This window comes from Spinacia oleracea, chromosome 2 (genome assembly GCF_020520425.1).
Source record: "Spinacia oleracea cultivar Varoflay chromosome 2, BTI_SOV_V1, whole genome shotgun sequence".
NCBI lineage: Eukaryota > Viridiplantae > Streptophyta > Magnoliopsida > Caryophyllales > Amaranthaceae > Spinacia > Spinacia oleracea.
This window is the reverse complement of record NC_079488.1, coordinates 113615102-113637792: the sequence shown is the minus strand read 5'-3', so window position 1 is coordinate 113637792 and position 22691 is coordinate 113615102. Positions and strand designations below refer to the sequence as shown.

The window sequence follows — 22691 nt, the reverse complement described above, 5'->3', positions numbered from 1 at the left end:
TGCTACGGTTGGAAGCGTTCATAAATAACAACGGTTCACGCGAATAGGACGCTGACTCAGTGCTATCGATCTTGACCTGATCAAAAGGCATACTGGCTGGCTCGGGTTCGGGTCAAGGCCTATAAAATCCGTCCATTATGCCAAGGTGGGCCAAGTTTCGGGCCAACTTTGTACACCCAAAACCTGCTATTTCAGGCAAAATAGCAGTCTTTCCAGGCCATTTTCGGCCAGGCCAAGTTTGTAACCAAAAGTATAGTTTTACGTTGAACAAAACCCGGTAAAAATGTTTGAAATTCAGACCGGGTCGGGCCCAGAAACAGGGCCTAAATATTCTGCCTAAACCCCGCTAAGTTTCGGGCCGGGCGGGCTTATGTTGATCAGCTCTATATCAATCCAAAAAGAAGTAAAAAGGAAGTATTATTAAGTAGCAATGAAGTTAAAGACATCTTTTAGCCTACCAGAACTTCTCATAAAAATAAAAAATAACCAGAGAACTTACAAAAGTAACATTTTCCACATGATACATAAGAACACGACTCTATTCGAGTATGCTAGATCAATTGTTGCAACCCAACCCTCCACCATAAGCAATTCCCCTACGAACCTATCACTACCGGAGTACCGGGACATTGAGATTTCATAAATTACTTTTCATGTAAATTAGTACCTAACATGCTCTTCGTGGCATGGAGGTAAACACCAAACAAAAGCACGGGAAGAAAAGATTTCTAAATCTAACCTCAACAGCGTAAACACCTTGACATTCCACACAAGAAGATTTCTTTGAACTTTTTGTGGTTCTATACTTGCTTGTAGAAAAGTACGTAAGCTTGGTCATGTAAAACCTTGTTGGTAGGTACTGCAGTTACAGATGCATCATCAAATCGTAGCCATTGCCCATCAGGATAACGGGCATCAGCTGTATAATGCCCCTTCGAGGGGTCCCTCCCATGGTGAGTGATTGTAGCCACGAGTTTATATTTCCTACCCTGTAAACAATAACACGAAAAGTAAACAAAATCAGCATTTCGGGCTGACTCAATTCAAGAGCATTCAATTCAGTTCAGTTCAGCTCAAAAGAATAGGGCCTTGCTCTTAAGAATGATATTAATTCATTGTCACAAAAATAACACTTTGCTAGCTCCCACTGAAGGAGTTGGGAAATGAAAATTGTACCAAAGGATTAATAAATAACTTAATAAATACGTTGCCTAAATTCACTTAACATATAAATTGCTCAAAGAAGCACTAAATGGTGAAAATACTGAATAGGTAGAAGATAATTAAATTAAGATCACATGATTTAGTAGAATTACAGTTTTTCACACAAATTTCACGCACGCATCGCGTGCATTAACACCAGTATGTTAGAATGCAAGTTACGGCATGTTTTCACATAAGTGCAAAAATCTCGAGGGGGTAATATACACGAGGAGAATTTGAAGTCCAAGTGAGACAAGGATACTCGAGAATTTTTAGCTCAACGTTCATGAATCAGTTATCTACATTCACCAAGTGCTTTAAACCTTGTTAAGAATAATCAAGTGTTTAGACTGTTAAGTTAACCACTGGAGAATCCGAAATTAAGTGGAAATCAGCATTCTCAATGATAGGTTTCGTCGAAGGCACTCGTTTTTCAGCCACAACTTTAAGGGCAATAAAGAGGGAAGGGGATCATGTAGGGTAATTAGATGAGTGATTAGGAACTCAAATTGAGAGATGAATTAATCAAGTTTACCTCACTTGTAGGTGACACAAGGAGCTGTGAGCTTAACACAAGCTCAAGAGGAAAATGCACATCAAGTGCAATATCATAATTTAAGGGTAGTAAAGAGGGGAGGGGTTAATTCCTCGAATTGAGAGATGAATTGATCAAGTTTACCTCACTGGTAGGTGACATAAGGAGCTGTGAGCTTAGCACAAGCTCAAGAGGAAAATGGACGGGCTTGTGCAATTTGGTACTTCCTTGACTCCCATAGCTGAAGCGCATCAAGTGCAATATCATAATCTTTGACAGGGTTTGTATTTTGACGGACTTGCTAGCTGATACAACTCCAGCCTGAATTATCATTGAGTAAGTGAGCATTATTCAATCAGTATTCTACAATTTAAATGGAATTACGTAAGCAATATGAAACATGTAATTGCATTTCTACGAACTCGAATAGCCACATCGTTACAAACAACATGACCAGGCTCGGTAACTGACTGGGGACAGGAGGGAAAGAATTAAACCCACTAACAAAAGAAAGTACAGTTTCATGTACACTCCAAAAGCAGGAGGCTTTGAATTGGTTTTCCATAAGGCTCCGTTTGTTTCAACGGAAAACATTTTCAAAGGAAAATGATTTTCAATTGAAAACAATTTTCAAGGGAAAATAGTTTTCCTTTGTTTGTTTTCTTACAAGAAAAATTATAAAGAAAAAAAACATAGAAGTGGAAATGAGATGAGAGAAAAGGAAATGCAGGGATTATAGTGGAAAATGTGGCATTCCTTCTTTTCAAAAAGAAAGTTGGTTTTCCCCTAGAGAAAGTTGTATTCCATCTATGGAAAAATTGTTTTCCACCCTTAACAAAACAAACAAAGGAAAATGGAAAAATAATTTTCCGAAAAAGGTGTTTTCCGGCAAAACAAACGGAGCCTAAGTGCGCAACTTAGTTCAACCGCGAAAGAAGCATGGTGATCAGATAAACATATTCAAGTTCAGACAACCTCATATGGAAAAAAATGATGTCGCAGACTCACAGTAAAATAACAGATTCACACGAGCTAAACAGGCAGCACCTTGGACACATTACTGTGTACAAAAAGGACCCCAAATTCACCCAACAAACAACGGTAACCATAGAAGTAACAATCTCAACTTTTTACAGATTAAAAAATATCATTGACTTTTTTACAATCTATGGTCACACAAACATCAACTTTCAGACACTACAAGCTGCATATTCAGGAAAAGATCTTCCATACTTTCCTCCTATTTTTAAGGGATTTTATTTTCTGTTGAAACAAGGAAAAACCTACAGAAATTGAGTCTACAGTATGTCAAACGCAGAAAATCTAGAAAAACACTATAAAGGAAAGCAATATAGACAACTCTATCCCACAGAGATTCAAACGCCAATTCAAACATTTATGTCATTCCATTCCAAACACAACCCACAGAATAACAAGACTTCCTCAGTTCCTCCTACAGTTCCTCTCAAAAAACTATCATACTTACCATGCATCGATATTATGTCATCCTATGTCACTTAGACTCTATAATTCAGTTCAAATTCCCTTTTGGAGTCCACAAAACGATGGGTATGGACACTTGACATTTCTGTTAACATATTCGTTTTTAATAAAATAGTCACATGTAATACTTAGAAGTATTCATGTCCAACATAAGCACACAAATCAAAGTAGCATAAATGCTACCCACTAACCCAAGGGTTACATGGCGTGCATTGTGTTCAAACAATCACTCTAAAGCGATTAAGGCTCTAGACATCTATGATGATGTGGTACATAAAAAATTAAAGGCAATAAAGACTTATAGGGAAAACTTAGTAGACTTTTTCAAAAGGAAACTAGGAAAACTAAGGTAAATAACCGCTGCCACCTTCACCATGATATCCTTACTCCTTAAAATATTTAATAACTTAAGCCAAGAACTAGAGCCAACTTAGCCAGTTTATTTATTTAAAACAACTTGAGGAATATGCTTCCAATTTCAGACTGATTCGTTCTTCTCACTGCAATAACCATACATCTAAAAATGATCTAGGGGTGCAAGTATCCAATATTAATTGCGTAGTTTTCCAAATCTCCCATTTAACAGGCAATAATAAGAATTTTATGCAAACAAGAATTAGGATCTGGCATAAAATATGAGCTATACTTTTTTAATTATAAAGAAAAGGGAAGTAGAAGTATATGTATAACCTACTCAAGACACAGACAATCAGACAAACATAATCTCTATCATATAGAGGAACGCCGAAAGCTTGAGCCGTCGTCAATAATGGAACTACCCTTTATACCCTCTAATTAATTTATTTTTTAAAATTATAAAGCAAACTATCTATTTGCTACGCATAACCTGATATTGAATAACTTATATGATGGCATTTTGCTAACCATATACAAGGAATTCCTCATAGAAGTATCTTTGACTTTGTACAAAACGTATTTGATTATCAAAAAAAAATTGGGATTAGCTAACTAATTTATGAAATCTTGGAAGGATATTTGTTAGAATATGTATATAATCGTGATTACAAGATATTTAGTCAATCAATTATAATCAATCATGATTATATACATATTCTAACAATAGTTAACCATTGGCAACTTGGCAAGGGTTGTACATTCAAAAGAAAAGAAGATGTAGTCATTCTACGATAAGAAATATTGATTTCTTAATGTTGGCTTACATGCATTCTAAAATCCATGCAAGCATCATGTGCATAAAAAGCTAACTGACATCGCAATTATCAATAATGGAATAGCGGGAGGATGTGAATTGCAGAAATTGTCATGATAACTTATAAATGACATGGCATCAGTGCCTTCCATACATGCTAGGATATAGGAGAGAAGCAGACTACCACATGTCCGTGAAATGACCGCCCAAGAGAGGAAAATTCATACAGATATTCACAGAACACAATGAACATCAAACACGTCATCTGGACAAACGAGCTTAAGATCATTGAACTGGAACACTGTTACCTAATTCTCTAATCACTCTACGAACCACGAACCAAAAAGGCGAATTATAATATGAAAATGGCACAATTTTGGTATAACTCAGCAAATTAGGTAGTGAATTGTGTACCCGTACCCAGTCTCATACTAGCGAATCAGGTAACAGTGAAATGGAATAAGAAGCCTGTTTATGTACCTTCCCAGTGTTTGCCGCTTTGTAACCTTCGAGTGTCTCTGGTAAACAAAACAGGCGAAGTGCATCCTCTATTGTGCGGACAGCCTCAGGAAAAATATCAAGATGAAGCAGGAGATATGGCTGAACCGTAGCAGAGGCTTTGTTTCCTGCTTAGCAGACACACAGAAAACCATAATTAATGCCAAAAAAAGTAATCATGCATCTCAGGCTCTCAGCTAATCCATAATTACAAAGAGAAAACAATTAACAGAATTCAGAACCTGTAGAAAAGCAATTGCCAGTGAGAGATTTTAGCAGATGCAGGTTCAACAGAAATTAACAACTACAGAATCTTTACAGCAGGACACTCAGAGTCACTCTACTATAGCTTATAAAAAAATTAGAAATAAGAAAAACTAGAACTATTCCACAACATTTACTACCAAAATTGTCTAGGTAAAAACGGTAATCCATGTCAGGGTCACATAATACGTAGTACGATTTAGTACGAAAACGCAATACGAATACGGAATACGAGAAGTGGTCGTATTACAAATACGTTTTGAGTAATTTTAAATACGGTTTTCGATAATATAATACGATATTAGATATTTCGTATTTAAGTTTAATCAAAACTCAAAAGTACATATTTAAGTTTAATAATAATAATAATAAAAAAAATAAACTAAGTACAATTAATTTCTCGTGAAACTAAAAAAATGAAACTGACTACTGAGGAATAGCAAAGATTACTACTGAAAATAGTAAATAAATAAAAAGAAGAATAGTAAAGATTCCCTCCAAAATAATGAAAATAGTAAATAAATAAAAACCAGCCTTGGAATTTGGAAATAGGTTAGCTGTCATCCTCATTCTCTTCACCAACCCTTTTCTTTCTTCCTCATTCTCTTCACCTTCCTCTTTCTTTCTCTCTCCTCCATTTTCGAAGTACCTTCCTCTTTCTTTCTCCCTCCATTTTCACGCACAGTTGCAGAAACTCACCTTCCTCTTTCTTTCTCCCTCCTCTATTTCACAACTGCAGAAACTCGAGATTGGATCAACAATGGCGATTCGGCGAAGAAGACTAGAAATCGATCCACTCAATTATTTTGTCGAATTAGATCGATTTCGTACTCGTATTAGTACGAATCGTACTAAATCGAAGTACGAACAGGCACCAACCGTATTATGTGACCCTGATCCATGTCAACTGAGAAAATTTCCCATGCAATAACAGATTGCAGAGGGAACCAGCAACTTCATAGTGTTGGTTAATGGTAAATCTGCCTTCCGTTCATTCTACTTCTGAGTCCTGATTTCAGCTGTACATCTTAAACTTTGCAAATGGTGTAAATATCTTCACACCAAGTGAAGCAAAGATTATGCTCCACCATTCAAACCTCTCCACGTTTTAAATTACTCGGTTCATCATCAACCAGAAAAAAGAAAAAGAACAAGAAAAAAGAAAAAAAAACAGCATATCATTTCTTAACTGCAAAAGGCAAGAAATCAAACTGGCAAGACGAGGTTACAACATTCCAGCAAGCTGGTTGATAGCCTGGATACTTGAAGCTGGTGTTTGAGGGAAAAAAGTGGCACAGACACAATTTTCACACGAGTGGTCTTAGGTATTACAACTCGCACAATCTCAAATGAACTACTTGGAAGAAGTAAAAACCATATGTACGTAGACAAGAATTACAAGAACACAACAATCCTAATTTTTCTTTTGGATAGCACTATAATCTGCTGTAATGCATAACCTCCAAACCACCACCCACAAACTACTTTTAACAAAAATCTAAACAAACACAGAAAACGGGGGTGGCAGTTAAGGGAAACACAACAATGATCAGTGGTTTAGTACAAAACAGTAAAGTAGAAAATCTAAGAATTTGCATGAATGTGACCCAAACATACCCTTTGCCTTCACAACACTATTCAATTGTCCGCCAAAAATTGCACTTAGTTCTGATGGAACAAAGCTTTGGGTTCTTGTCACTGCAGATTTATTTTTAGGACCAACAGTTTCCCATTCATCATCTTCAGATGATGATACCCATGATGAGTTCCCTGAAGCTGTGCCAGAAACTTGCCCTCCAAGTTTGAGTAATTCATCATGCATTCGGTCCATGACAAAGCTCAAGAACTCTTGAGCATCTTCTTGCCTGTATGGAAAATTGGAAAGAGCTCTTTAACATATTGTTGCCACCTAATTGAAACCATAATCATCACTAAGAAAATTCTCAACAGGAGACAACAAGTGAACAAACAGAGACTCGTCGCCAAGCCCAAAAAGGAAAAAAATGATCTTGGATAGCTAAACTATTAGAGCTCACATTCCTTGAATCTAATCAACAAGCTAACAGGCGAACACGAAAGGGGTGGATTTGATTCTGCCAAAACTGATTTCCAAAACAGAAGATGCTAAATTGGCTCTAGAAAAGATACATACAAGGCAATGGATTAGCTATAGAAAGGTGGTTTTAACATTGTTTGGGGGGATAAATAAGTAAAAGGAAGCATCTATAGACCACATTCAACTCTACATCCCTTTTTTTCTAAGATCAAAAACCAGTCAGAAGGGGAAGTTCAAATGGCTCTATGCCTTGTGATGTTCAAACTCGTCATTTTAAGATACATGGTAATCCAATATATGTATAGAGTATAGAAACTTGAATTTAGGCCAAAGGAGTAGAAAATCATACTTCCTATGGCTCAATTTTATCTTTCACTTGGGCTTTGGCACACATATCTCAAGAACTTGCAGAGGGTGTGCGCCAAAAGCTTGTCAAATTGAATGAACAAATGTGAAGTATGATTTAGTTTAGGAATTGTTCGAACAAAAGCGTTAATGCGATGGAGAAGAAAGGTAGAAAGGGTGAGTGATATCAAGTTGGCATGCAGAGGTAGAAGCTTCTTTAGTCATGAAACCTTTGTGCCACAGGAGCTCGTGACAGTACCGTGCAAAGAGAAAAACTAGCCTATCCTGAACCCAAATGAATTGGACAACTAATGGAGTAAAAAATCCAAGATATCAAGCAGGAATAAAAAAAATCAAAAGAAGTTGAAAACAAGAGAAACAAAAATATTCACCTCGTTCTGCCGGAGAACCCACTTGGCACGTCTGGAGTAAACTTTTTCACCACCCCTTCAAACATAGCAGGACAAAAAGGCCTGCCAGTCTCAAGAACACTCAGATCTCTCATCTTTGAACTCAAGCCATTAGGCATGTCAAACTCTGATACAAACTCCACGAATGCAATCATTGTTGGATATTCAACCTAGATACAAGAACGGACACGAGTTAGGCATTCCTGGTTTGGTCCGATCTGATTGTTTTCTGGTAGTGCTTTTTGCTTTTTCTGGTGTGATCTGATTTTTATGGTATGGTCTACTCCCTCCGTCCCTTAATACTCGTCTCGTTTTCCTTATAAAGCCATCCCTTAATACTCAAGTATCTGTAAATGGCATACTTTTACCAATATTATACCATTTCTCTCACTTAACCATGGACCCACTTGTACTCTTACTTACTAAAAAACATTAAAAAATTCAATCTCACCCCATCTCTACCCCTTTATTTGACACATTTTCCACTAATTATATTAATAAAAATACCCCACTATCAACTACCACCTAATAAATTATGTCAATTAAATTACCTATAACTCTGTGCCGGTCAAACCAAGGCGAATATTAAGGGACGAGGAGTAATATATAAATTTACATACAACCAGTAAAGTCATACCTTAGGAATGTCACGAGTTCTAAGTTCCTGCAAGAGTTTCAGAAAAGGGGAGCAGGATAGAAGTGCTTGCAAAGTCGCATTAAGGAAACATAAATTTCCTGGATTGATCAAGCCCCTGGGAAGCAAGTCACTAGTAGAAGCAACGCTACCGTTAGAACCTTTTTTCAGATCATCTTTCAAAGGCACAAACTTCTGTGATGCGTCATGAACACCATTTGAATATCTCTCCTTTAACTTAATGTCTTGACCAACTTGAGGTGGACTTGAGAATTGTTGTGAAGAAACAGTTCCACCACTCTTTGTGAGGGATGCAGAAGCAAGATCAGGACTTTCATCTTTGACTTGTTTCACGCCATTAGCCAGTGGATGAACATGTTCAGAAGAATGGATGCTTCCATTTTCTTTTGCGACAATTCCAGATCCAAGCACGGTATTTTTTAAATGTGGCGAACCATCATCTTTCTTAACTGAATCAGATGATTTCACAGAAGTTAGTTTCTTTCCAATTTCTCCATTTCCACCGCTCAATAATGCTCCTGACACCAAAGATAATGAACCGAACTGGAGTTCTTCTGTGCAAAAAGGTATTTTAGAATTCCCGGACGGCTTACTTTGTACCGACCTTAAATCCTCTTCGGTAATTGATCCAAACAATATCTGTGGAGCATGAATTAGCCTCATAAGAAGAAGAATAAATAATATAAGTCAGCTAGGTGCTCAATTTGGACCCAAAAGGGAGCACCAATATTAAACTGAAATTCGAAACATAGCAAGAGAGCAGTCGCATCATATATAGCATTACTTCATATAATCAGATGTTCATTAACTATTGTAACACTTCAGCGAAATCATAGAGATGCAAAAAAAAAAAAAAAAAGATAAAATTACTAGGTCAAAAAAAAGCTTTGACCACTTTACTTCACACACCAAATAGGCCTTCGATTTGTAGTTTTAACTTGTTTGGTAAATAGAAATAATGAATTATACAAGAAAGAGATCAAGGGGTTCACCAATCACCATATACAAAAGGCGGGCTAAGGGAAAAGAAAAATAAAACGCTTGTGCCCTCAAACTACATGAGGAAATTTATCTAGAAAATCAAACATGTAGCATTGATCACAGATTAAAACTTGACTCACGCTATACAAAAGCCACATAAAAAGGAACTTGAAACCCTGACGACCGGAAGCTGTATGAACTATGAAGCAATTTATCTGAAAATCAAACAGGTTGTTCACGAGCTAGAAATTGACTCCAGCTATACAAAACCCTCAAAAGAGAAAAATTTGAACTCTGACGACAGGAAACTATACCCTCAAAAAACCGGTGTTTACATTCTTTCCAAATGCACCAACATATTGCCAACGGAACCATCTTTCCACATGTTAGCAACCCAAACTTTCTACATCCTTAATTACGAAAGCTAGAAGAACATCATTCACTGTAAAAGGCTGAACCGCTGAACCCACTTCATCCCCAACACGGGTAACCATAACCCCCTCGTTGAAGGTTGTATCAAACAGCGATATGAAAGAGGATATTCATCATTGTCAGATCTCATCCACAACGATCGTGGTTTGTGGGATTAGAATTTCGTTTGATCCAAATTGTTTTGTATTTGTTAGTTTTGATTTCTATTGTGAATGTTGTATGACTATTTTATTAATGAACTAATTTTACCTTAAAAAAACTGTCAATTCAAAGAGATGATCCGTTAGACAAGGACTAAAAGATGACTAACAAACTCAAAGTCTTCCATCTCTCACACGACCGACCAGCCAACTCAACAATCAAATTCATAAACAATACTAAACCAATAAAAACCCTACATATTTATTTAAGTCCTCCGTACAATCTCACCTATCCGAACATCACATATAACACACAACTTCGATTCACAAGTCCAAAAACAAAGGGGTTCCTACTTCAATTGGATCAATTATACTATGAATAACAAAAGTTATGTGGCAATGAATTGATAAAATCAACTTCTACACTAGAAAATATGCAACAATTGAAGTCCTCCATACAATCTCACCTATCCGAACATCAGATATCACACAAACATCAATTCACAAGTCAAAACAAAAAACAAAAAGGCTCCTGTTTCAATTGAATCAATTATACATCGAATAACAAAAGCAATGTGGCAATGAAGTGATAAAATCAACTTCTACAATTGAAAATATGCAACAATCAATAAACCCATCGTTAAAATTCATAAATAAAATAAAATTAAAGGCATAAACATTAAAGCAAAAGGATAGCTGAAAAAATATACCTTAGAATTATCCATGTGAGAAAATTGGAGTGACAGTACTACTCCGTATAAGTATGAGAATCGAAAATTAAGATAGAATTTGAAAAGTTAATTGAAGAAGACATGAAAAAAGGAGGGGACAAAAGATTGAAAAAAGAATGGCAGCTCTGATTTAACTTTATCTTCACCCAGAAAGTATTTGCTGATCACCGACTGCAAATCAAAATTGAAGGAAAGATCAGAAATTTAGAAGAAGAAAAAACCCAGAAAAGATCATAAATTAAGAAGAAAACCCAGAAATAGATGCAAACTTTATGACTGAAAATCAAGAGTAGTGTAGGAAAAAAGCTTACCGGAGTAGAGGTGTTTGCAAGCGGAATAGCCGCCGTTGACGGCGGAGACAGGGAGGTTGGAGGAGAGAGAGTGAGGAAGATCGAAGTAGAGAGGTTGAAGGCAGGAGAAGTGGAGAAGGGAAGGTCGCTTTGTGTGCAGAGAGTTTAGAGGCTTAGGTTTTATTTTGGGGTTTGGGGTGATGAAGACATTGGGTGGAAAACTGTGATTTTGTTTTTTTTTTATGAATAAAATTAATTTCTATTTTATTTTTATTTCACTTCTGATGGATAGGGCGAAAATTTATTAAAATATAGTTATAATACATTTAAAATAAGAATCTCTTGAAACAAGAATAAGTATGGGTATAAAATATAAGGAGTACCCTTTTCGTTTCTTAAAATGTTTTCTATTTCATGGAAAACACGAGTATTTGACACAAGAACTACTAATCAATTTCCATACTCCGTATTTTTTTTCAAAAAAAAAGCTACTAATCAATCAATTACTCGGTTTTGTTTTATCACTCTCCTTATTTTCTACATCCCCTTGTCCTTTACATGTTTTTTCAACTTTTTCTCCTATTGCACGGATCATCAAATTAACTAGCTTATGTTATATATCTTTACTATTCTCTCCTATGTTTTTATTGCTTCCCTCGCCATTCCGATACGCATATATATGCAACAATTTCCAGCAATCACCCTTATCAAATTGCTTCCAGATAATGTTTGATAAAAACCGTATTTTACAAAATTTTCTCCAAAGTAAACAAAATTTCGCGTAAAACCACCTATTAAGCATGTTTAAAGGTGAAGTTGTCATCCCCTTTTATACACTATCAAGAGCAACAATCTAAAATGTTCACCAATCTACCACTTTGGTTCGATCCCCATCGTTGAGTTCTCAACCTAATGACAACATGTAGATGAAAAAAGTAAGAAGGGTTGATATTATGTTTATAAAGCATGTGAAATATATTTCCTCAACGAGACTAGACGATAATGTAAGCAATATGTAACACACTAACAAAGCATTCCTCATGTAGAACTATGAACGAGTTGTTGATGACCACATATGAAACAAAATTGTGTGACCTAATTTAATCAAGGTGTTGACACACCACTACACGATCCATAATTCATGAGAGATTATTAATCCTTCCTAAGAGGATTGACTTATGAGGGTCATGAGCACAATACACTAATGCGATACAATGCCATTGGGTAGACTCCAAATCCACTAGAATTGGACCCTGTTATATTCATCTTATTTCCACTTAATTTGGGAAAATATGTTAAGATAAGTTCAGTTAAGTTCATACGAAGTATAAGTTAAATAAAATAAGTTTAGGAAAAATAAGGGCTACATAAACACAATTTGTAACTAAAATAAGTTTTGATAAGTCCAAATAAATTAAGATAGTTAAATTATAATAAGTTCGAGAAAATAAGTGAACAAACCGCACCCTTAGCTTGCGTAGATGTTGCACATGGTATAAACTCGTAGAACAAGGGGGGTATGGGGAAAAAGCAGGGTTCAACCTTGCACTAGTAAACGTTATGCACCTAGAGGTCCTAGATACACGACAGAGACGACACGTATGACATAGAGTTGACATGTTGACCACATAATGCCAAGGCTCTGTTAGGTCTCTATGCTATTCGATTTGTTTTGTCTAAACTTATATTATTTGTATTTATCTTATATGAACTTATCTTAACTTATTTTATCTAAATAAACTTATTTTATATGTAAAAATATTTTTAAAAAAACTTATTTTTTATGAACTTATATTGCTTAAATGATTTGAACGTAGATTATCTGAACTCATCTTATCTGAATTTATATGAACTTATTTTGTGTGAAATAAGTCAAGATAAATCAAACAAAACAAACACTATGTTCACTTCATTTTCACTTATTTTGGTTCAGATAAATTTGATAACTTAAGAATTTATAAGATAAGATAGTATAAGTGATTTTTTCTTTTTGATGGAAAATTAATTAATATAATAAGTAAAAACCATGTCAATAAAACTGTACCTAATCCTCTCTATCCCTCTCAAACCGTAGCCTCCTCTAGTGAATTTTGAAGGGACTTCCATCGATTTTATCAATGGAAAGCCCCAATCTTTGTTATTTTGTTGGTCATTCCTTTAATTTTGTTTGTCTTTAGGTTATAATAATGCTTCTTCCTTGTGCGAGGACCTTTCCTCCCTTGAAAAACAAGGCTGTTTTTTTCCTTCGAGGAAATTTGTTTCTTAGGTTATTTCGTAGATCCATGTGTGTTAGAGAAGAATATTACTGGTTGAAGATCAAGAACGTCAAGATGAAGAACAAGTTTCAATTGCTAACATCATACATTAAAGATATTGAGTTGTCGAAAGTCAATTATGGTATGGTTTGAATACTACCATATCAAAGAAGCGGTTCCGAAGCGTGCATACTAGTAAATTGAATCAAGAATTTCACATTGATGTTTTAGATTATACGAAGTATGTTATTTAGGGCTAGTTATTGTTGTAGATGCCGTATGGCGATTTATTATAATTTTCCTATTCCCTTTTTAAAAAAAAAACTGTACCTAATGTGAGTAAGGACCTAAAGATGGTCGTGGGCCGGACCGGGCTTCGTGCCGAGCCCACGGGACGTGGGCCTAACCAGGTCGGGCCCAATCTAGACCCACGTTGTATCGTGCCGGGCCGAAAAGTTTAAAACAAGGCCCATGCCGGGCACGAGCCCACGGGCTTTCGTGCCGGGCCGTCGTGCCTAAGGCTAATTTTACGTGCTTGTCGTGGCGGGTCGAGTCGTGCCACTGCCGTGCCTTGTCGTGCTTTTCCAAAAAATCAAGGACCAGGCCCGACTCCCGACTTACGACTTCATGCTCGTGCCGGGCTTTTTTTGTGCCGGGTCGGATCGGGCCGGCCCGACCCACATCCATCTTTACAAGGACCACAAGGTTATTTATACAGTACGGTACACCTACCTACAAAGAGAGCGTTCGCCACACAATTGCACCAAGCGCGTCAATGATTAACTGCAAATTAAGTAAAGTAGTAGGAATTTTTTGCAACAACCAAGATTAGGCACAAATTACAAGGTTGGACTCGCCCTTACAACAATCAAACAGCTCTTCCTTTCTTTCTTGTTTTCTCTCTCTTCTAAATTGTTGAGTTCGCAGGTATGTCTGATCAACAAACCTAATTAGATTGTCGATTTTCATGTCTTAAATTTCATAAACATTTGGTTAGATTTTTTTTTATTGGGATTAATTTGTTGTCAATAATTTTGTCCCTCACCCATTTTAATTTTTCTGTCGGCAGGTATATGTTTACATTGATCAAGGGATATTGTTTTTTGATCTTAGATTGAGAAAATATGGATATGGCATCTGAGGAAGTTACTACCATCTGCACCCACTGGTAATTTTCTATTAATTTTGCTTTTAGTTTGTGTTTGGGTAATATAGGGATGAATTTGATCACTAAAAACTGTTTTTGGGAAATTTGATTTTTTTTTCTTCTGGGTGATAAGTATTGTTAGCTAGATTTGTAGATTATGGCATTTGGGAATTCGGGAAATTTTGTTATTATGCATAATATCTAGTGGAAAAGTCATGATCTTGTGTTGAATTGAAGATAAAGTATGTGGTAGTGTTTTGATTATGCATAATTTCTAGTGGGAAAATGATGATCTTGTGTTGAACTGAAGAGAAAGTATGTGGTAGTGTTTTGATTATGCATAATTTCTAGTGGAAAAGTGATGATCTTGTGTTGAATTGAAGAGAAAGTATGTGGTAGTGTTTTGATAGTTGATTAAAATGAGAGTAAATATGGTTTAGTATGTGATTGGTAATGCAAAGATCGGTATTGTGACGAATACAAAATTGCATGTTATGTTTGTTTTCAGTGATAGAGCTATCCCTTCCGGGAATATCGATTTGCATACTGCTCACTGCGCTCGGAATCTGGAAAAATGTAAAGTTTGTGGTGATATGGTCCCAAGAAAGCATGCTGAGGAACATTATTATAACACCCATGCTCCTGTAAGTGATTTATGTCAAAGATTTATATTTGAAAGAGATGCCTTTTTCTTTATTAACGCTATTGCGATCACTTGCTCACTCAATGCTTTTCTTTGGTATTGGTTATGGTTATTGACTTCTGAGTATTATAGATTGCATACATTTAACTTGCCAAGCATGTGTTTCTGCCGGGAAAAAAGCTTCTTTAAACAAGTGAACTGAATTGTGCTTCCCCTAAATCATTCTCATTTAAGTGCTCGCATTACAATACGCTCACTTGAATTCGTAGAAGAACAAATTCAGTGAGGTTTGAGCTCAAGTTTTAAGGTCCTATTATAGGGCGTAGTGGCTCGTGTTAGCTGTATATCATTTCTTCATGACTTGATAGGAAGCTTGTTTAAGGCAACGGGGTTTATATTTTTTATGGACTCATGGTCATACATTTGAATAGTGACTAATTGCTTATCCCTATTTATCTGATGGAAAAGTCAAGTACTAGTCATTACTGATATGTTTGCAGGATGAAGTATATTAAAGTGAGGCAAGTGTTTCTGTTTTTAGTCTGATTGGGAGTGAGGGGTAGTATATCTAAACTTGGAATGGCACAATGTTGGTAGTTAGTGACTAATTAGAGTTACATTTTTATTAGAAAGAGTTTTCTGGAGGATTCTAGACAAGCAGCTTCTGCTTGAGATGGAAAGGGATGGAGTTCAAGTTTTTGATATTTTTTTAGTAATCCCATGGACCTAATGGACAATTTTCTGTGGAGAACTTTTAGGGGTTTAAAGAAAATATATAAAGGTGGTTATGTTTTGGAACTCATTGATTATTTTGTTACTCATGTCCATGGGTAACTCTTAAAGACGAAGCGTTATAGATAGCTTGATTTTGTTGTACTGCTGTTTTTGTTATAGTTGTAACGTTCCAACTAATTGGTGGATTGAAGTTGTTACACCACGGCTAATGGTGAAGTACTTTGTACTCCCTCCGTTCCTAAATAAGTGTCACATTTGGGCTCGGGCACGGTAATTAATAAAATTGTAAAGTGTGTAAGAGTTAATTATTGGGAATGTTTTTTTGGGGAAAGGATAAAGTAGATAATTGTTTAATTGAATAAAGTACAAATAAAAGTGTATGTGGGGATTGAAAAGTGGAAAAGTGTAGAATGTGTAAGTAAAAGTAATTATGATTTATAGAAAAGTGGGAAAAGTGTATGAAAAAGTGTGAAAAGTGTATGGAAAAGTGGAAAAAGTACATGTTCAAAAATAGAAATGTGACACTTATAAGGGAACGCCAAAAATGGAAACGTGACACTTATTTAGGAACGGAGGGAGTATTTATTAGTGTTTCTTAGATGAGATATTCAGATGAAAGGTTCTAAGTCTTTGGAGATGGTTATGCATGTTTTCTATGTGCTTTGATGTTTTTAGTCGATGTTGCATTGTGAGCTGTGGAGCGCTACAATCTTCTGGGCGCTTGAGAAATTGTATCTCAAAAAGAATGAACCCTTTTTTGCACTCTTATCTATCATAAGATTAGCTGATTAGGCCATAAGGTGAAGGATTATTTCTTTATTGTGACAGTGTCTTGATGATTAAACCATAGATTTTTATTTTTATAATTACTGAATGAAGTTATAAAGATTAATATTCACATAGACATAGACGCATAGTCATATATGTCTGGGTGCTTCAAGTATTTCTTTATCTTAGTTTCTCATTTTGAAATGTTGGCCATCGTTAGATGTCTTTAATGCCCATTTCCTTATAAGGAGCCGTTTACGGGTGACTTTACAAAATAACATCTTTAAGTATTACGGAGTATATGCGATGCCTTTTAATGGGTAAAGTGGCGTAAGGAATTGTATAATCTTACTGAATACACCGTAATATCGTATTGGCTTCTTTTAAGTGAAAATGACACAATTGTGTCTCCACCATGTACCATGGCCATGACAAAAAAAATTTAGACCCTTAGTTGCATATTCTTGAAGCATTTGTAGACCTAGTTCAAAATCTGTGTCCCTCCATACAATTTTACCAGTTATGCTTCATTGCACTTGAACCTATCTTTATAATGTACTTTTCTTTTGCGTTTGATTGAAATGGATAATTCAACCTAATTGCCTATAATTTCTAGTACAAAAGATAAGTACATTATATAGACAGGTCTTTTGGTCAACAATAGTGCAAGCTGTGCAACTAGATCAGAACCACATTAAGGGCATGCTTGGATTGAGGGTAATGCATTAAGGGGTTAATAAAAGTCAAACTAAAAAAAAATAAGGTAATTGAAGGTGATGATGAGGGGATAAAGTGGTGGCAAAGAGAACAAGCTAGTGTTGGCAAGAAGAAAATAAAAGGAAAGGGGGAACAAATACCCTCATTATGGGGAGAATAGTTACCCACCATCCCACTAGGGTGATTATTACCCTCATTTGGGGTAATAACTTCCCTTTCCTCCCTTCTCCTCACAACACCACCACTACCACAACTTCTCATCACAATACCACCACACCACCCTCCTTGCAACCACCTCAATTCACCTTCATTGTCCTTTTATTAAGGTGGTTTGACTTTTATTACACCCAATCCAAGCATGCCCTAAGAGTTACATATTCTACAAAAGGAAAGGTTTCTAACTACTATTTCTTAAAGTAGTTTCTTCTGGTTCTAGAAAAGAAAACATCCAGAATAGATGCATTGAAACGGGAAAAAAAAAACCCGCAAGCGAACACGAATTAGCAATGTGTAGACCTATATGGTCAGAGGAGATAGAATATGGAACAAACTAAATCGAGCCGGAGAAGCTTTTTTACGGGGCAGAGCAGCTGAACTTCTAATCTTAAGGGGAGAAAAAATTGAGCGTGTAGATTTTTCTCCTGTAATTTTGATTTCTGTTTTCCTGGGAAGTTTGTTGTTAGTAATCTTTATATGTTTTGGTGTTTGCTTGAAAGAGGTTGACTAGATATTTGCATTAGTAATACGTGAAAGGCCGAAAGCTAGTGTCCTGTAACACGTGATGAGGATGATAAGAGGCCTTTATGTTTTCGTGGGAGTCTTCTAGAAGCTCTTTCTCTCTCACCTTTGTGGGGCAAATCGTATTGCATGAAGGCTATTAGCCTGAATATTACTTTTCCTGTGAGTTAATACGCTTGAAAATTCTGCTCAACTTTAGCAAGAAAGAGTGAAGTGTATTTATGTTTGAGAGCAAAATGAATCTGTGTTTGTGAATTAAAGAAGTTTGTTTTATTTCTCTCTTCTTTTATCTACTTTTAGCTGTTTACTGTTTTTGTGTTTTGTAACATGTTCTATTATTTGTGCCTTTGATTTATAGTGGACTACCTTCCATGGAACAGGTAGCTTGTTCTCTGTGCAGTGAAACAATGGAGCGTGATATTTTGGATGTGCATAAGGGTGAAAACTGTCCACAAAGGATTGTAACATGTGAATACTGCGAATTTCCTTTGCCTTCCATTGATCTATCCGAGCATCAGGTACGCTAAATTTGAAAATCAATATAATGTTTGAATTTAATGCTTTTGTTGCTAAATAAATGTTTTATGTCAAAATTCTCAATTTTCAGGATGTATGTGGAAACCGGACAGAACATTGTTATCGCTGTGCCAGGTATATTAGGCTACGTGATCGTTATGTCCATGAAACAACCTGCAATGGTGTTGCCGAATCTCCCGTGGGAACTTCTAGGTAAAAATGCAAGATTTTCTTAGTAGCACTTCATAGGTAATTTTATGTGGGTCTCACTATGCCACACTTGGGAGTTCATGCTTGCTTCTCAATAGATGCATCATTTTAACTTTTTACACCCTTTCTTTACTAACTTTGATCACACTTGACTACTAGTATGTAAAAGACGTGTCATTATTTAATTGTTAATCTCTGACTCTCAGTGTATATTTTAGTAATTGTCATATCTGCCCTCATGCTGTTATTACGTTCTAGGTTGCTGCTTGTTAGTCTAACATCCTATGGATTGTAGAGTTGAAGTTGTGTGTTGTTGTGGGATTCTGATGACCTTATTTTTTTATGATGCCCTCGTGCTGATGAACTTTCTCCCTAGACGAGCTCCCTTTATCGGTGCACTTGTCAGGATTCAGACTTGTTTACATTAACATATCGTGCAACATGCTCAGTAATTAGGTTTGGGAAAGGGAAGGAGTGTTAAGAATCTGACACGGGTACTTGAGAGTTGAGATAAAATGAAGAAGTCATTAACATAGACGGCTGAAACTGCAAAGTGGAAGTTCTTTAGTGCAAATTACAATAGTAACTCAAAAGTGGGATAAATTTGTTGAGTTAGTCCGCTATAAAATAGCAACGTTGTAATTTCTACACTCTACACTCTACACATACCATGTAGCCATGTAGGTGTAAATCCCTCTTTTGTTGTATGCGTCTAGTACTTGCCTTTATGCCTTCCCTAAGGGCTCGTTCGGTATCACTGTTAGTTTCCAGTTTTTTGTTCTTTTTGTTTAGCAAGTCATATTATTGAGATTAGTTCCTGAACTAAAAAATAAGCATACTTATACTAACCAGATTGATTTGAAAACTGGAAACTACTTTTCATATTTTGGTTTTTAGTTTTGTAAAAAACAAAAAACTGGAAACCAAAAACGACACCTGGTCATAAACTAAAATAGAAAAAGAACTTTGGCACAGGCACAGATAAATGTTTGAGAATGTGATGCAGCAGCTGCTCTTACTATCGTCAGCTAAAGTTTTCAACTTGTCTTTGATGTCTATCATTTATCATTCTTTGAGGCTGGTATAATCTACCATTTGGTTTGTTTACGCGTTTTTACAAGTAAAGAATGCTCTTATAGTTTACCATTTGGTTTGTTTACGCGTTTTTACAAGTGAATAATGCTCTTATAGTTTGCCATTTGGTTTGTTTACACGTTTTTACAAATGAAGAATTGTTTTATTGATTCCTTATACTTTGCAACCTGTCAGGGATTCTAGGCCGGCTGCCGAGAGACAACCACGACCACGTAGAAGAGACCCGCCAGCACCAGCATTCCCAAAAAGACACCTGCTAATTACAATCGCGATTACAGGGATTGCGTTTATTCTAGGATCCTTTATCTACCAGAAGAAATCTGACAGCGTTGGTCACTAAGCAGTAAAGATGGTCGTGGGCCGGGCGTCCAGATACCACGGGCCGGGCCCCACTCTGCATCGGACTGGGTCGGGCTGAAAAGATCAAAGTAGGGCCCATGCCCGGCTCATCCCACAGCCATATTTACTAAGCACTGTCATACTTACAAGTAGCGCGTTCTGTATTTATTTTGAGGCTGTGTAATGTGTATAACCCAAAGTAGTAGTGAATTGAGCTCAGATTTGACTGAATATTCGAGGCCTTGAGTAAACTAGTTGTTGTTGAGCAAATGAGGTTTGTATATTTGGTGGCAGTAAATATATGTGAAGTGCTCACATGATAAAACTTCACTTCCTTTTCGAGACAAGATTGTCTACATTGTTTGTCATCTATGATAAGAAGTATGATTCTATGTGTCATATAAGTTCTTTGGTGCACAATATGTAATACATGATGAGGTTACTCTTGGTTAATTCCAACTCGATTCTTTTTAAGTTTACGTCCTCGTTTTTTTACTTAACATTCATAGCTCTGTTCTATTCACCTTATTCTAATTGTTTCACAGAAAACATTTAGACAAAGCCAGAAACTAGAAAAATTAAATCAGACAAGATGAAGGGAACAAAGTGTATGTCCCGCTTCATATTTTTTCTCCTACATAGAGAGGTATAAGTGGTTGTTGGGTGGGCTGGCCCCGAGGCCCGGCCCGTCATGAAGTCGTGGGCCATGGGATAGGCTAGCATGACAAAGCATAATGAGTTTAGTAAAATTATGTTTAGGCATGAAGGCCCGTGGGCCTAATTGGCCCCAATTTTAAATTTTCGGCCCGATTTGGCCCGATACAAATGGGTTTGGCTTGGACCAGGCCCATTTACCCCCACGGATTGTGCTTGAAGTTCGACCCTGCCCACAACCACCTTAACTTAGAGGTGGCCACTAGCTCGGTCCAGCCTAGATCGGGCCATCTTAACCCAACTCTAGTTCGGGTTGGTTTTACAAGGGGACCATGAAGTTAGGAGAAGAAAGGTGGGTGCCTTTAGTAATTAGGTGAAGAAATAGAATCTAACGTTAACGTTGCGTATACTCTATAGTCTTATAGTATGAGCTAACTTGATGCTCTTAAGGATTACAAGACACCACTCGATATAGTGTTGATGATATCATTTTTGGACTAACAAAAAGGTGCCTTGTTGAGTTTTTTTGGGTAATAAAACATATTCTAACTAAAATTATTTCCTAATGGTCATACTATGGTATCATTTTTCTTTTTTTATTGTCATGTTCATTAATTTATACTTGCAACACCGGTAATTAAGGGATATATCATACTTTCTTAGCAGTTTCTAAATAATTGTCGTTTTAACATTTTCATAATCTTTCATGAAAAGTAAAATGAGATATTTTCTACATCCTATCACCAAAATCATCAATTATAGAGATTAATTTAACTTTATAATTGTTGAAAATTCTCATTTTACTATTCACCTAAATTTCTATTGAAACATACATAATTTCATACTTCGTATTATCAATGTTTTAGTCCATAATTTAAATCCAGAGTACCTAAGTGGTAGTTTATTTTAAGAACGCATGAAGTTTGTTAAAAAGACAATTAATTAGGAACAGGGAGAGTAGTATTTCCTCCGTCTTTTAATACTCGCAACGTTTGTTAGTTTTACGCATGCCAATGCACAACTTTGATCATTTATATCTTAAATTCTCTTTATGCAAAAATTATAAAAGTTGATATTTTGAAAATACACATTGAGACGAATCTAACAAGATCTCACATGACTATGTTTTATCTTATATAAAAAGCACTAAGAATAGTCAAAGTAGATTATATGAATAGTGGCAAAAGTCCAAACGTTGCGAGTATTAAAAGACGGAGAAAGTATTTATTTATATTCGATATTTAAATTCAAAAGATAAATCACAAATATAAAGATTTAACTAGTTATCGATATTCTTGTACGGTTTTACCTATGCACTTGTGTTCTATGGGATGGTGCCCCTTGTCCATATTCCTTTAAATTTCTCAATTAGTGACTCGTGAATAAGAATTTCATCTCTTCTTTTACCAACAATTAGTTAGTTGATGTCATGATCAGCTACGTGCATGTTTAAAAAACCTACTTGTACATGTGATCAAGATTTGGGGAATCAAATATTTTGAGGCAAAAAATTATTATTCCTACTTTCTCTAATCAATGACAACTTTGATATAGCTGAGTCACTTTAACTTTTATTATCTTGCATTATTATTATCGTCGTAAGGTTGTGACAATTAAATTTTGACGGAATGTGTATAATTTATCTGATAACGGATTTACT

At 36.0% G+C, this 22691-nt stretch overlaps 2 protein-coding genes across 3 annotated transcripts; one reads left to right on the top strand and one right to left on the bottom strand.

Moving 5' to 3' along the window:
• Positions 1 to 400: 400 nt before the first annotated feature.
• LOC110791843 (ubiquitin carboxyl-terminal hydrolase 24) lies at positions 401 to 11424 on the bottom strand. Of its 2 annotated transcripts, none has more exons than XM_021996638.2 (8): positions 11236 to 11424; positions 10904 to 11095; positions 8623 to 9279; positions 7968 to 8155; positions 6792 to 7039; positions 4893 to 5038; positions 1883 to 2059; positions 401 to 989 (listed from the first exon to the last, which is right to left on the bottom strand). In XM_021996638.2, exons 2-8 carry the CDS (start codon positions 10916 to 10918, stop codon positions 801 to 803), a joined length of 1620 nt encoding a protein of 539 aa, XP_021852330.1. In that variant the 5' UTR covers positions 10919 to 11095; positions 11236 to 11424; the 3' UTR covers positions 401 to 800. The 2 variants fall into 2 exon arrangements, with proteins under 2 accessions (XP_021852330.1, XP_056693902.1); XM_056837924.1 differs by having other exon boundaries at positions 11194 to 11423.
• Positions 11425 to 14246: 2822 nt separating this feature from the next.
• Positions 14247 to 20724, top strand: LOC110792199 (uncharacterized). The gene is made up of 6 exons (XM_021997042.2): positions 14247 to 14396; positions 14539 to 14637; positions 15125 to 15260; positions 18598 to 18735; positions 18825 to 18946; positions 20213 to 20724. Exons 2-6 carry the CDS (start codon positions 14594 to 14596, stop codon positions 20376 to 20378), a joined length of 606 nt encoding a protein of 201 aa, XP_021852734.1. The 5' UTR covers positions 14247 to 14396; positions 14539 to 14593; the 3' UTR covers positions 20379 to 20724.
• Positions 20725 to 22691: the final 1967 nt, after the last annotated feature.

What these genes read in the sequence shown, in the direction of transcription:
- LOC110791843 (XM_021996638.2), bottom strand. An exon ending in GGGTTCTCCGGCAGAACGAG is followed by an intron (nt 7,040 to 7,967) that starts GTGAATATTTTT and finishes TTTTCCATACAG; the next exon opens with GCAAGAAGATGCTCAAGAGT. An exon ending in TAGTGTTGTGAAGGCAAAGG is followed by an intron (nt 5,039 to 6,791) that starts GTATGTTTGGGT and finishes TCTGCTAAGCAG; the next exon opens with GAAACAAAGCCTCTGCTACG.
- LOC110792199 (XM_021997042.2), top strand. Translation starts at nt 14,594, where the DNA reads ATGGATATGGCATCTGAGGAAGTTACTACCATCTGCACCCACTG. An exon ending in ATTATAACACCCATGCTCCT is followed by an intron (nt 15,261 to 18,597) that starts GTAAGTGATTTA and finishes TCCATGGAACAG; the next exon opens with GTAGCTTGTTCTCTGTGCAG. An exon ending in TTGATCTATCCGAGCATCAG is followed by an intron (nt 18,736 to 18,824) that starts GTACGCTAAATT and finishes CTCAATTTTCAG; the next exon opens with GATGTATGTGGAAACCGGAC.